The sequence below is a fragment of the Alligator mississippiensis genome, chromosome 7 (assembly GCF_030867095.1).
Source record: "Alligator mississippiensis isolate rAllMis1 chromosome 7, rAllMis1, whole genome shotgun sequence".
NCBI classification, from domain to species: Eukaryota; Metazoa; Chordata; order Crocodylia; family Alligatoridae; genus Alligator; species Alligator mississippiensis.
This window is the reverse complement of record NC_081830.1, coordinates 88,321,144-88,336,510: the sequence shown is the minus strand read 5'-3', so window position 1 is coordinate 88,336,510 and position 15,367 is coordinate 88,321,144. Positions and strand designations below refer to the sequence as shown.

The following is a 15,367-nucleotide window of genomic DNA, read 5'->3' as shown; positions in this document are numbered from 1 at the left end:
GCACAATATTCGAATGCAAGATGCTCGGCCTCAAACAGCAGAGAACAGCGCCAGGCAGGAACGGCATCACATTATTTTACTCTGATAAGTAGTTTGAAAGGTGACCTGTGAATGGGAAAGCCAGCAGGCTGTGCTCCTCTTCGGCAGTGCAAAGGCGGTCTTTGGGGGTGCATTCTGCAGGGGGGAGTTTTTTGCACGTGTCTTTTACATAACTGATGTAGGTGCTGTCAGTCCGGGGTTGCGAGACGGCCGGGTGATTGACTGAAGACCCCAGAGTAGGAGCATGACATTAGAGATGCCCAGGAAAGGAAACGGGATTAACTGAGACCGAGGAATGAGCGTTGTGTTTTTTATTGACTTCTTGGAGCTCTCTGTTCCCCACAGCTATTTAACTCAGAAGCCATGCTCAGTAATTAAAAATTCAAGTTTCCCTCCCCTTCGATTAAGGGCTGAGAAAACTCCCAGTCCACATGTCTAGTACCTCCAAGGAGGCATTTAGCAGTCCAGAGATAGCAAGGCATAACATGCTTCATATTTATAAGGCAAAAATCCTTTTAGACCATCTTTATACATCTTCCAGAAGCCAGATGAGACATAAGCCCCTAGTTTCCCTATTCAGGTCATCTGACAATAAGCTCTTATAAAACCAAGCAGTGCAGCTGCCTGCTGCAATGGAGCATGCCCACCGCAGCGCATACCCCCACGTCAGCAACTCAGGAGTGGAAACCAAAGTGATCCGAGTGGGTTTTGGGGAGGGTAGGGGACGGCTGGGGAGAATGGGGACATAGGGGCCCTGATGGGAATCTCTGCTATAGTCAGTGCCTCCGGACCTCGTGCTCTGGCTTCTGGCCCTGCTTGGCTCTGTCTCTACAAGCTGGCTTTTGGGACCTCCACTCAGCTTTGATTGCTTGGTCCCATACTCCAGAATCCTGCCTTGGCCTTGGACTCTGCCTCAGCAACTTGGACATGAGTCTCTGCCCCCGTCTGTGTGCTTAGGGCCCGCCAGCTCCTGTCTAGCCCTCCCCTGGTGTCTTACCCACTAGGGAAGACTGCCTACAACTCAGTCCACGCAGCAAGTAGAGCACTGAATGTGCTATGCCAGTCACTTGGATGTGTATGAATGAATTAAAGACTGATAAAAATCTTTATAATATATATGTATGAATATACTTACAAAGTGCCCAGATCCTACTAGGTGTGCATACATTACACCCCAAACCCTGCTGTTACATCCATTGGTCGTGAAGCTTTGCTTGTAGTGAGTATAACTGTCCATTTAGAATAAGTCAAGGGCAAAAGACTGGTGCTCTTGACATCGAATGCATCATCTAAAGACAAAAAAAAAAAGCCTCTTTGGGGTTTTTTAGATGCTGCCTTTGCAGTGCTGCTCTTGTCATCTCTGGATTCTTGCGAATAGTTCGGGATTTCCCATCACCTTCTCCTAGCTCTCAAGGTCCTGCTCCTACACTGACTAATAGATGAGCTTAGCTGTCTGCAGCGAGTTCTCACGTCAAAATGAGCAGATGAGTCATTGGATGTAAATGCTGAGCGCACATGCCGGGCTCTGACCTCCGGACCTCTGGTGTTCACCACAATGATAGGGTGGGAAAGGGCTGAGATTTGTCTCTTAGAAAGAAGAGGGAAAAGAAAATCCAAGGTCAAGATTTGGGTGAAGCATTGTGATGCCTCACTTAAATGCTCAGCCACGTACGTGAATTCACCACCCCAAGCTGGGCGCACAGGCTCTGCTTATGGGAGCGCCTGACTCTACAGCCCAGTGGTCAAGACACTTGTCCGGGGGGAGGAGGAGGGTGTGCTTGAGGAGTAATACTTTGCAAGTGAGGGGTCTTAGATGGCAGCCAGGTAAATCCCCCTTGGGGGTCCAACCCCAAATGCTGATGCATGCAACTATAAAATATTTAGCACTCCATGTCAGTGCCTTTGAAAACACACTGGGAAGCAGGGGGAAGAATATTAAATATGAATTATTAATGAGGCAGAACAGAGAACATTAACGTGCGCCTGGAGATGGAAGTTGCCATCCCATTGTGAACGGTCACATTTTGCAAATGAGCAAGAAGGCAAGCAAGCACGTCTGTACCTCAGAGGTGGTAAACGCGCTGTTCTGGCCTGTGCGTACAAGCCGCTGCCAAAGGGCACGGAGAGGAAGGAGTTATCTCAGCTCCATGAGGATCTGCCTCCACCGTGTTATGCCCCTGCACAGAGCTCCACTGAAATAGCGGAGCTCCACAGGGATGAGGTGTTTAGGGGCAAGGCCTAGATGCAATGAGTTCATTGAAGCCTGGCCTCCAGAAACCACTTCACTTCAAGCTAACAGGCCTTCATTATGTGCTTAGGTGCTTTCCTAAACTGAGCTTTTATTTTGGAAGTGGAGGTTCATGTTTGCTTGTCAGAAGTAATAATATTATGACACCATAACCTATCACTCTCATTTTCTCAGCACATGCATGATACCATTGTCATAGCATCACAAAGCTAAGCATGGGTATTAAAAGGATGTAGGCGAGTGTCACGGCAACTAGCAAAGATGATAAATAACCACTGCTAAAATTAAATATTTTTAAATCTGAAGGATGGAATAGCTTAAATAGATTTCGTAGACATTTGGACTGGAAGGGCCCCGGAGGATCATCGAGTCCAGCCCCCTGCCCCAAGGGCAGGAAGTCAGCAGGGATCATAGGATGCAAGATAAGCATCCAAATGTGTCTTGGAGGTGTTCAAAGTGGGTGCTTGAACTGCCTCTGGCGGCAGTCTATTGCAAACCACGGGGGCTCGGACAGTAAAGAAGTTTTTCCTTATGTCCAGCCCGAATTGGTCACGGTGGAGTTTGTGACCATTCAATCTTGTCATCCCTTGGGGCGCTCTGGTGAACAGATGTTCCCCCGGATCCTGGTGAACACCCTGATAAACTTATAGGTGGCCACCAGATCACCCCTGAGCCTGCGCTTTTCTAGGCTAAAGAGTCCTATGAAAAGCACAGGCTCAGGGGTGGTCTGGTGGCCACCTATAAGTTTATCGAATTAAATCCAAGTGTTTAAAAAAAATGAGGTGCTTTCAGGGCCATTCATATTGATTTTAAATATATCTTGGAACTCTAGGAATGATCCAGGGGCCTGGGGAAAAACGCTGTAGTTGTGCCAGTATTTGGACGTTAACTGGAATTACTTGGAGAACCATGGACCAGTTGAGCCAGATGTTGGTCGTGGGTAAAGCCATGGAGATATTGAAGTGGGATACAAGGAAGAAACCTGCACTGATATTTTCTGGGGAGATGGCCAGTTTGGTGGATAAAGGTAGGTGTCTTGACACAACCCATTTTTACTCAATCCACCCAACCTTCTAATTAAAAATGTCAGGACTATACAAAACCGAACCCAGACCTTACTCCATGGAGTCAACATTGGCGCAGCAAATGGGCTTCAAAAAGGAATTGAAAAGGGGATTGTGGTCAGTGAGGGTGTTTGTGGTGCAAAGCGGTGGGAGATTGTCATGTCTTGATGCAACAGAAGTCCAGATAAAGTCAACAGATGACATCAAAATGATCGGCTGGTCCCTACTGACAAGAGTGGGGCTATGCCAACAGCGTCACTTCAACAGAACGTGAAGTTTAATAGTCAAATGCAAGGTCAGACACCAAGGAAAAGGAACATAGGTTGCAGGTGGGGAATGCAGGACCGTATCCTCGAAAGCAGTGAATTTGGGAGGGGTTGGGGTGGAGGTAGCTAAAGATGGGCTCCCAGTGCAGTGGTGATGTGGCTGAGAGAGTGAATGTGCCCCTTACCCTACAAGCAGGGGATGAAGAGTCAAAATGCAGAGGAAGCTTTATTTCTGCACTGACCCTGACAGCTTGGGGCAGGGACATTTAGGACAGTGATGTTCTTTTCCATCTCCCAGATGTTGGTAGTAGACATACTACTACCTGGCAGGAATGAGACCATGACCCTCACCTCTGTCTGGAGAAGCCTTCTGGTAGTAGAAGCCTCTTCATTTAATCAAGCAGACAAAAGTGGAAGGTGACGTGAGGGTTGGAAGCTAAAACCAGTCAAATTCCAACTAGAAATAAAGAGGCCCTTATTAACCATGACACTAACTAATCCTGGAGCAACTTCCCCGGGAACTGGGTAGATTCTTTGTCATCCACCACCTTTAAATCAAGATTGGATGTCTCTTTCTAAACAGGCAGGATCAACCAAGTAGGAATGGCTGGGTGGCTCTAAATCAATAGGTAGGAATGGCCGGGTGGCCACCAGTGGCCGGTGCTTGGCTTAGATGACAAGGGTCTCTTCTGACCTGAACATCTATGAAAGTTTTGGTCCAGAAACCTATGTAAATCCACATGCAATATGCCACGTGTGTATGGATAATGTGCAAAGCAGCCAGCGCCACTGGGTGTGCCCAGGTTTTGCATATTCATGTGCTTCGGCCCACGCAAGGCCCTGTGCAGCTGAGGGTTTTTGCAAGCAACTACTGCACACATCTTGGCGAGGCTCTCCATGTGGCATGGTTGTGATCAGAGTTTGAATTGCGCTTTGACTCTGTGGGGGGGGTGGGGTCTGCAAAAACAATTAGGCTGCCCATCATGAGGCCCTAATAAAAGCTGAGACCTCCTCAGGTTATGATTTTCAAATCTTACAGAGGGACTCTTGTCTCTTATTGGGGGTGGGGGGGGACTCAGCCACCCCTGAGCTCCCCTCGAATTCGAACCCTGGTTGCAGTTCAGGTCTGAGAATCCAGTGGCGTGGGCACGCGTGGCAGGGCATGCACTCTGCTGCAGGATGGGTCCAGAGGAGGTAAAATGAGGATCCCAGAAGAGGAGGGCATGTTTGCGCCCTCCCTCCAAGACCCCAGAGGCAAGGGCATGCCTGGCAGGGCATGCACTCTGCCCCAGGGCAGACCCAGAGGGGTGGAAAGGAGGTTCCCCAAAGCTGAGGGCATGCTCAGAGCCCTCCCTCCAAGACCCCAGAGGCAAGGGCATGCCTGGCAGGGCATGCACTCTGCCCCAGGGCAGACCCAGAAGGGTGGCAATGAGAATCCCCAAAGCTGAGGGCATGCGCAGAGCCCTCCTTCCCAGACCCCAGAGGCATGGGCATGCCTGGCAGGGCATGCACTCTGCCCCGAGGCAGACGCAGAAGGGGTGGCAATGACGATCCCTATAGCTGATGGCATACTTGGAGCCCTCCCTCTAAGACTCCGGAGGCAAGGGCGTGCATGGCAGGGCATGCCCTCTGCCGTAGGATGGGTCCAGAGGAGGTAAAATGAGGATCCCAGAAGGTGAGGGCATGTTTGCACCCTCCCTCCAAGACCCCAGGGGCAGGGCATGCATGGCAGGGCATGCACTCTGCCCCGGGGCAGACCCAGAGGGGTGGAAAGGAGGTTCCCCAAAGCTGCGGGCATGCTCACAGCCCTCCCTCCAAGACCCCAGAGGCATGGGCATGCTTGGAGGCATGGGCATGGCATGCCCTGTGCCCCAGGGCGGGCGGGGCGCGGGGCGGCCCTGGCTGCACGCCCGCAGCTCCGGTCCGCGCGGGCGGGCGGGGCGCGGGGAATCCAGCCCGGGGCTTGCGCGGAGCTGAGCACCCTGGCAGGGAGCGCTGGTTTGGGGCCGCGCATGCGCCGCGCGCACCCGCCGGTCCAGCGGCAGAGCAGCCGGGCGGGCTGATGTGACACCTGCAGCACCGCGGACAGCGCCGGCCCCCCCCGCGCTCCGCCCAGGTGAGCGGCCCCGCTCCCGGCCCCGCTCTCGGTCCCGGCCCGGCATCCAGCCTGGCATTGCGCAGCGCGGCACTGCGCGGCCCCTCTCACCCTGCTCTGGTGCTCCTTGCAGCTCCCGCTCCGCAGCTCCCGCCGCACGCAGCGCCAGGAGGTCCGGGCGGCCGGTCCGTCGGGGAGAGCCGGCCCAGGCTTGCACCTTCTCCGCCTGCAGCTCTCGCCGGGGCGGCCATGGAGAGCAAAGGTGCGGGGCGCGCGGGCGGGCAGCGGGCGGCTCCGGGCTCTGCTGCAGGCGCGGGGGATGCAGCAGCTCCGGGCGGGGCTGCCGGGGGGAGCCTGCGGCCTCGTTGCACCGCAGAGGGAGCGCGGCGGGGCCGGGGGAGGCCGCGGGGCAGGGCAGGGAGGCAGCCGGCGTGACACAGGGCTGCTGCGTGTGTGTGCGCGCCGCTCCGGGCGTGCGGGGGTGCAGGCGGCCCTGTCTACATGCCTACCTGCATAGACACGGACAGACAGGCGTCCCTGCGTGCAGGCATCCGGACGTGCATGGATGCAAACATATGTGCATGTATAGATACAGGCTTACACGCATCCGGACGTGCCTCCAGACATACGTACATGCATGGATACAAGCATACATGCAAAGATATGCACATACATGCATCCGTACATGCATCTGTACAGACGTACATGCATAGATACATATATGCACACATCCGTAGTGCATCTGTGCATACATACATGCTTAGAGATGTGTACATGCAGCCATACATGCATAGATGCAAACATACATGCATAGATACATGCATACACACATCCGCACATGCGACCATACATGCATAGATACAAACATACATGCATAGGCACATACATACGCACATCTGTACATGCATCTGTACATACATACATGCGAAGATACAAGCATACATACGCACATAGATACATACATACATAGTTATAGACAAACATCTGTGTATGCATGCATACGTCCCTATGTACATGCATCTGTACATACATACATGCATAGGTACAGACAGACAAACATAGATTTGTGCATACACACATCCATACATGCATCCGTACATACATGCATGCCTAGATACACACCAACATACATCTGTACATGCATGCATATGGCATGTATCCATCCATGCATAGATACAAGCATGCATACATCGCTATGTACATACATACACCCATAAGACATCAATACATACATGCCTACATGCATAAGTACGTCCATCTATCCAGCATACCTACTTCCATCCACCCATCCATATGTGCATGCATACACACATACACGCACCCATGCGAATGCACCAGATACCATGTAGATGTATTCACCTGGTACATGAACTCTAAATCTCTGAATATGAATGACCAATGAAATATTGATGGCAAGTGCCTCCATCTAATGAAGAAGCCAGCTTCCATTCCAGTTTAACCCCATCCATCAGCCTTCCTCTTTAATTGCTATACATCAAGGCGAGGGAGCATGTTTATTCTAGGGAAGTGATGCAGACTTGTCTAATGCAATACTACCTGCATTACCTAGAACAGAGAGAGCTATATTTAAACCCCAATTTTATTTTTATGACTAGCTTGTCAGTCACGGCTGTAGTTCCTCTTGTGTGGGAATACCTGATTATATGCTGATTAAGGCAGGCAGCTACTTCAGTCATATGGAGGCAGCATGTTTTATGAAGTGCTGTTGCGTACGGGCAGGGAACAGTAGAATTACCTGGGCTTGAGAGCAGGTAAGTGTATTATTGAAAGAAAAAAATGCAGAGACTTGAGCAGAAAAGAGCAGGAAAGTGACCTCAGGACCTGACCTGCTCCATTATTTTTCAGGATTGATTGACATGTGACACCTATGCCTGTGCTGTCAGTACCTACATTCAATGCCAGAGAGAGTCTGTGTCTTTTAAAAATGGCATATTATGTGCACAGTCATGCACTAGAAAAGCAGACTGGGGGTAAAGTTCTGGTGGGACTAGCGCGAGTGGGGGCGAGAAGGTATCAGTTGCAGAAACAGGCCCTCTTAGGCAATCCCTCGCAGTCAAGGATAATTGTCTTCCATGACTGTCTTATCTGTGGGTCTGAAGATGGCTGACGATAGTACCGACTGCAGAAACAGGCCCACCTTCCTGGTGATGATAGCAGCACCTGACACGGGGTTATTCTAGTGCCACCAGGCCCATTATAACACCGTCATCCCTCGGGCTTGGAGCAGAGAGCCAGCTGAGCAGGGGATGCTTGCTGGCCACGGCTACTTGTGCTTGTCATTTGCAAGACATGCTTTATTGCGGTCAAAGTTCCCAGGGTTGCCGGCTCCCGGAGCAGCGCTGCCTGGGGCAGGGAGCCAGAGCCGGCCAAGGGACCCCATGTTCTCTCTGCAGAAACATGTCAGCAGTTTCTTCGTACTAGAATCCATCACGCCAGGGAAAGAGAGGTTCTCTGGGCTGAATTTTTCCCTGTAGGAAGTAGTGTTCCCTGTAGGAAATAGCAGGGATAGTATTCAGGGGCAACCCAACAGCACCAGCCTGGTAGTGCTGGATGGGGCCCGAGCAGAGATGACCTTAAAGGAGGAAAAAGAAACTTTGATGATGCAGTGAAGGAATTCAAAGGACAGTGAGACCTGGGCAGTCATGGGCCCTGATCCTGCTCTCCCAAGAGGCACAGACAGAGCTCTCCCTAAGGCTCACAAGGCTGACACCGAGGACAGCCTTATTGGGTATGTGTCCGTGATGGGGCACAACTCAAACTTGCTCCTCGGGGTGAATGTGCAGACCACCCAAACCCTCGGGTCTCGCATGTCCTAGTGACGAATCCGCAGTGCACATTCAGCTGCATTGCTCCTAATAGGCGGCATGTTGACACTTGTTTTCTGTAACCAAGCAAGCCTCTGCATCGAATGACCTGTGTGGTCTGATCACAGAATCGCTGCTCGGGAAGCGGCTCTGAAGTCATCTTTTGCCTCTAACTGTCCCTATCTCCACTGGAGGTGGGTGCAAGGAGCCTGTGCAGAAAATCCCCGTAGATTTGCTCTGTAGACCCGAGAGAGAGCAGGAGCTTAAATAACTGAAGTCCTCTATTCATAATAGGCATGGATTAGAGTGGGGTGTGTAGGACAATGGGCTGCCTAGTCCCCAAATCTAGTGACAAGGTGGAAGCGCAGCACAGTCTCAGGATATGGCCTGTGCTTAAAGCTGAAAGGAGCAGATGGTTTTCCATTTCTGTAGGTGACTCAGATCTGTCTGTACCTGAATCTGTTCAGAGCAGCCACTGCCGGGAGTCGGATGCCCCCCGCAGTGGCGGGATACCGATCCTGGGGCAGAGGTCCCCGAGTCCAGCTGTGGTTACATGGGGTGTACTCAGAGGAAGTGAGAGCGGCTGCCCACAGGGATGCTAAAGTAGCAGGGGTAGGCACGGGGGTCCTGTCTGCCTAGCGCTCTCCGTGTCAGCGGGGTAGGGCAGGGACGGGGAGCAGGGCACGGTGCCATTCTGGAGCTGCTTCTCCAGCAATGCCTCTGCACATGTGCCTGGCCTCTGCCTGAGCCTGGAAGTGCCAGCTCCCCCTAAATCTAGTTGTTTGCCTACTTTGCCTATATGAGCTCTGTTTTGCATGTCTTCCAGCTCCGAACCTTTTCACAGCGGTGCAAAAGTTGGAGTGACAGAATATGTGTCTCACAACACACCTTAGCAATGGGATGGGGTCGGGGTGGCGAGCAGGGAAAGGATGATTTTGCAACACTCCAGCAGAGCAGGTGAGGATCGTCCTGTCTTTGCTGCCTGATCCTTGTTCTCTCAATCTCGCCACTACAGCAGTTCCTGTGGGCTGCAGCAGTAAGTGACACCGCTCCGGGCCTCTCCGTAGCAGGGCTTTGCCAAAGCTAACAACAGTTAATGTGGAGGTTAAAGACTCCTTGGTGGCTGGCCAGGTTCTTCCGTCACAGCCAGGAAAGGCAGCCCGCAAGGAGAAGAGAGTTGCATGGTCCCCCCTCCGCCGGACGGTCTGGAGAGAGGCAGGCTGGGCTGGAGTGAGGGCTGTGTGGACATCAGGGACAGGCAGGTTGCTGTTTGCCCTTGACTGAGGGACAGTGGCTCCGTCTTGTTTCTCCAGGGTTGTGTGAGATAGGAAGAAAAATCCTTCCATATAGTAGAGGAGGTGGGGTAAGTTCTCATTCAGTCTGCCATGGCTTGTTAATAATACATAGGGGCTGCACCCCAAATGTGGTTGGGAAGAGCCAGGGCTGGTGTGAAAGGGCAGCCAGGCCCCACCAAAAGGCACCTAGGTGTCCCGGGACACCCCAATATGGCCCTGTCACCATGCCTCTGTGCTCCATGGCCCCGTCCCACCAAGATGTGGGGACAACGGTATGTCCCCATAACCCACAGAGACTGGGACAGCAGCAGGGGATCCCTCTGCTTGGATGAGGAGGGTGGCTGGGCCTCCTGCCCCAAACAGAGTCCTTTGGCTGGGCTGGGGATAGCTGGGACCCCCAGGGTATTGGGCCTCATGAGGGAGGTATAGGAGAGGACACCCTCCAAAGCATCTGTCTCAAGCTATACCCAATATGTTCTGTGTGCACCACACTGGAGTGACACGCTGAGGTTTCCTTTGCACCCGCAGGGCTAGAAGCCCACTTTTGGGGGAGACTCCCTTCCCCTGCGCACGTGGAGACTGGTGCTTTGTGATCACACAGCTTCTTTACCTTAAACTGGCTCCAAAGGCAGCTCTGCGGTGCTCTGCCACCGCAAAGCTGCTCAGAAACTGGCCTCAGAAGCGTCCCTCCAATGCAGGAGGATCTGTGGAGCTGCTGGAGTCCTCTGCAGTGACTGTGGCCAGCATGAGGGGCCTGCCATGGATGCAGGGCTGCATGGAGCCATTTCTTGGCTGCTGCAATAGGGAACTGTTCCCAGGGTCCAGGAGCTGAATGATGGCTTGAAGCCATCTTTGCCCCTTCCCTTCACGTGAGTTGTTCTGAACTCTCCTTGGCCAGGCCCGAGGACCTTGGCCCATCTTGCTTTCTGTACATGAGCAGACGCTTTGCAGACAAACACAGGCTGTGAGACATACCCCAAAGAGCTTGCAGCCTAAAATGAGATGAGGTGCCACAACAGGAGGGAGGTAGAGAAGCTGCACATTGAGGTGGGGGGGGAAGAGTGCTGGGGGTTATGGCGATGTGATTTAAACACATGGCTCTTTGGATTGCTGTGCCTCCTTCTCGGCTGCAATGTCTCATGCACGAGATGTGAGCAAGCCCAGCCGGGCTTCTAGGTCCAGCTGGGAGATGCCTGTGTGCATAGGCCATCAGGCGCTGAGTTGTCCTAATGCATTGTATGTGCATTACAGAACCATTTATTTAGGCACCTTAATGTCCTCGACTTAGAAACCTTTCATGCTCAAGACTGTAAAAATCACAGAGGATTCAGCTGCTCTAAAATGAATCTGGTTTCCCCATTGCAATGGGAGTCAGGTTGGTGGGGTTGTGTGTGGAGGGGTTGGGGGAGGCTGTTGGGGTGAAACAATTAGGCTCTTTGGCTTATGAAGAGAGGCTGAGGGAACTGGACTGACTTAGTTTAGAGAAGAGAATACCGAGGGGGATTGAATGGCAGCCTTCACCTCCCTGCAGGGGGGCTGCAAAGAGGATGGAGCTGGACTGGTCTCAGTGGTGCAGATGACAGAAGGAGCAATGGGCTCAAGCTGCAGCAAAGGAGGTTGAGGTTGGATATTAGGATATTTCTCACTAGGAGGGTAGTAAAGGCCTAGAATAGGCTACCCAGAGAGGTGATGGGCTCTCCATCCTTGGAGGTCTGTAAGACCCAGCTAGACAAAGCCTTGTCTGGGATGATGTAATTGGGGCTGGTCCTGCTTGGAGCAGGGGGGTGGACCAGATGTGACCTCCTGAGGTCCTTTCCAACCCCAGTTTTCTATGATTTTATGTGACACACATGACTGTGCAGCCAGGTGTCTGCCGGCTCTCAAGGGGAGGCCTGCTCTGGCAGACAGGAGCTCCGGGCTCTCTTTTCTTCCATACTACGCATTTGCTGGGTGGTGTGGAGATACACGGCTCAGGCCAACACTTCTAAAATTGGCTGCCTCCAGTTTGGCACTTAAAGCTGTGTTTTGGTATATAAGGAAATGGCCTGGATTGTCCAAGAGACTGAGTGCCTAGAGACAAGAGCCTGGCACTTGTATGAAACAAGCACTTTGTTTATGGGCCTAACTTCAGACCCTGTGTTGGAAGAGCGGGGACCTCGGCTTGTCTCTGACCTCTCTGAAAAACAGGGTGAAGACACTTCCCCTCCTTCACTAGGGCTGCAGCATTACAGTCATTCACCCGTGTTAAGGCTCTGAGGGTCTCAGCTGGGGACGCACCGCGGAGCTGCAAAGCACCGTCACTCCAATTACAGCTCCACATGCTCTTTTCTTGCCCTTATCATTAATGCATTAGAAAGACCTGGTCAAATAGCTGCAAGAAAGTGATAGCAAAAACAAGAACCCGAACCAGCGCACGGTGCCTGGGAGGACTTCACGGTGCGTACAAGGGTGCAGGCTGCTTTGCAGGGGCAGTCAGCTATCTAGGCAGCAGGCCTCAGAGGCACACTGCATTGGGTAGTGCTGATCACTGAATTTGTAATGCCTTTGTCCCTGGGTGCCTCTGATTTATTTATTTTTTAACAATCTGCTTGTAGCTATTAAAATGCAGGGGATACCTGCCGAGCAGAGAGCAACTAGAGCATCCGGTGCTGCTTGCCCCAAGAAGCAAGTGGAGGAGAGGGATGGGTTATTGCAGAAAGCAGTTATGTATATATCTATCTCTATATATATACCAGAGGCTGTGGTATAAGGTAGGAGCCAAGGCCAGAAACCAGAGCTGACCATGTGCTTGGTGCTCATCACGCCAGACCCACCATCTATACAACTCTCATAGCAAAAGGGAAGGGCAAACCCTCATTATAACATCACATTCTCTCCATCTTTAAAAAGGGGCAACAGGGCCCTATTAAAATAATGGGGAAACACAGCTAAATTCCCCAAACTACGCCACACGGGTCGGAAACAAAGGGTTACATTTGGACTCTGCAAAGATGCTGGGGTATTTTAAACCATAAATCTTATATATGACATTATTATTTGTATTATCTCTGCCTAGGAGTCATGAATGTCTTAAGTAACACAATTACGTGCAACTTTAATGTGTAATTGATTCAATTAAGGGTCTAGAAATTTAAAAATGAGATACTCGAAGCTGATCTCTGTGAAAAGGGTGGGGGCTGGAGCAAGATCCCTTGCTTTCTTTTCGTCTGTCTGTCCCTCTCTGCTTCGCCATCCTGTTGTTACACAAAAAATACATTTTTTAATGTGTCATGCAGAGATGTGTGTGAATGCTAGTTACTTAGTGAGAAATGCAGAAACTGTATTTCAGACTGTGCCTTATGGCCTAGCAGTGAGATAACATGATTATTTTTCACAGGCAAAGCTTGGTTTTCATTAGCATGGTAAAAGACATTTCAACAATGAAAAGTATTCCTGATGGACATGATAATTAATGCTTTCACTGATCCGAGAATAAAGATTTTAATGCAGACTGTTATATGCTAGACTGAAATGATGGAAACAGGCATTTACTCTTTTCCTCTCCGCAATAAATGTATTCCTGCTTTGTTTTCGACAGCTCCACTGCCTCAGTTTTTCTAAGCCCTTTCTTTGTATTGCCCTCAGCAGAGTGCACTTATCATACTCATCTGTTGAGCTTTCTCTCCCAGGTCTCTGATCTGGATGAACTTGCTGGTTTGCTATTTATGCAGGTACATATTGAACGCTACAGCTTTTTCTTTGGATCGAATTAAAGTCTCTGTTATACCGTGTCATGATGTTAGCGGAGGGATCCTGCAGTTTCAGGTCATGGCTGTTTGCTGAATGGAGGTGGGAGTCTCGGGAGCAGCCTGCGCTGCCGTGCATGGAGCTGCGCTGGTTCGGGTGCCTGTGGGCATGAGCATTGCAATCAGGGCTCATGGTAGAGGTGTTATCTTTTATTAGACCAACAAGATTTTTGCAAAAAAAAAAAATCTTTAATTGCAAGCTTTTTGGGCACATGTGCGCATGAGTGCGTGTTAGAAAAAGAGGGGGATTTTGCCTTGTGTTTAGTATCTCATCACGGCAATGCTCTTGTGTGTTCCTGTCTAACACTGTCATTCTTCATGTGAAAATTAGTATTTTTGCTCTCTCTCATTCCACTCCTCATCCAAACTTTGATTGAGACGCCTTCTAGTATCCACCAGCCTCTGAGAGCTGACGTGCGTTTAGTCGGATGTTACTTCTCATCGGAGTTGCGAACAGTCAAATAAGTGTTGAATGTGTCATGAGCATAACAGGGATGAGGGAAAGTCTTTCTGCCTCCCAGCCAACAGCAATGTATTATTAATGCAAAAACGCGTGAATTTAGCATGGCCTCTGGAAGAGGTTGGCCAGAGCGAACGTCCCGGGAAAAAGCGGAGCAGTGTTGACCGTTGTTAGTCAGGAGCTCCCTGCCCAGTGGGATATAGCATTTTGTGGCTGAATTTCAAATTCTGTTGACCCCCTGGTTAATCTCTAGGTTGGAGATGATCCAGGCAACCCGCGTACTTGGAAAGGTTTGAAATCTGAACTCTAGCCTGATTTTTGGTAAGTGCCCTTGTTTACACAATCAGCTATGCTAAATCCCTTCCTAGGTATGAATATTCACCAGGCCTGGGGGCTTATGGAGATTAAAATACAGAATTGTATAGCTGGATCTCAGTCGTGGTCTCTACTGAGCGGGGGAAAGGGAAGGCTCTGGTCTCGCAGTTTCTTGGGTTCAATACTTGCATAAACTTCCATCAGCCCAATGTCTTCATCGTTTAGTCATATAGGATCTTGAAACTGTGTTTCAGGAGACAGCTGTCCCTTTTCATGGGAAGAAGACTCTTTTATTGAGTGTATAATATAACTAATCTGCAATTAGGAGTATTTTTCAGCAATACCTTTTAAAGAATAAATGCCAGGCATGGGCCAGAAGTCTTCTACAGGAACAAATGACTCCATTATGAAACTGTCCATTAAAAGAGTAATCTAATTTTTGAGATCTCTCTCTCTCAAAAATAAGATCAGTGTTTATAAATATAAATATACACACATGCGCTTGCACATGCACACACACACACACTTTTTCAGAAGGCTAAAATATGAAGGGTGATTAATACACCTTCATTCTTCTTTTAAGAGCCCTTGCCCAGATTCCTGGGTTGCAAATCAGCCCTATCAATGCTGGCCTTAAAAAAATCCTGAAAATATTTACTTTACAGAAAGTGAATATAATGTAAAAAAGCGAATGACGCCAACCTGCTGCAAGCCAGGAGGGAATGGCAACAATACCAGCAAGTGAGGTGGAGGGAGGCACAATCCAGCAACTTTAAAAGAAAGTTGTAGGTTTAAAAGAAGATTGTTTATTCATCTATAAAGAGAGGTTTACGTTTCTGAATGTGGTGGAAATGAACTTGTGCAGCACAGAATCACAGAAAATTTGGGTGTGAAGGGACCTCAGGAGGTCACATCTAGTCCAGCCCCTGCTCCAAGCAGGACCAGCCCCAACTCCATCATCCCAGCCAAGGCTTT

At 50.4% G+C, this 15,367-nt stretch overlaps 1 protein-coding gene across 1 annotated transcript in view; it reads left to right on the top strand.

The window, feature by feature from the left end:
* Positions 1–5,885: 5,885 nt before the first annotated feature.
* FGF12 (fibroblast growth factor 12) overlaps positions 5,886–15,367 on the top strand; it is a 285,542-nt gene continuing 276,060 nt past the window's right edge. Inside the window, exon 1 of the mRNA XM_019499059.2 lies at positions 5,886–5,974. Coding sequence (XP_019354604.2) covers positions 5,962–5,974 — 13 coding nt within the window. The 5' untranslated portion in view covers positions 5,886–5,961. The remainder of the gene's footprint in view (positions 5,975–15,367) is intronic.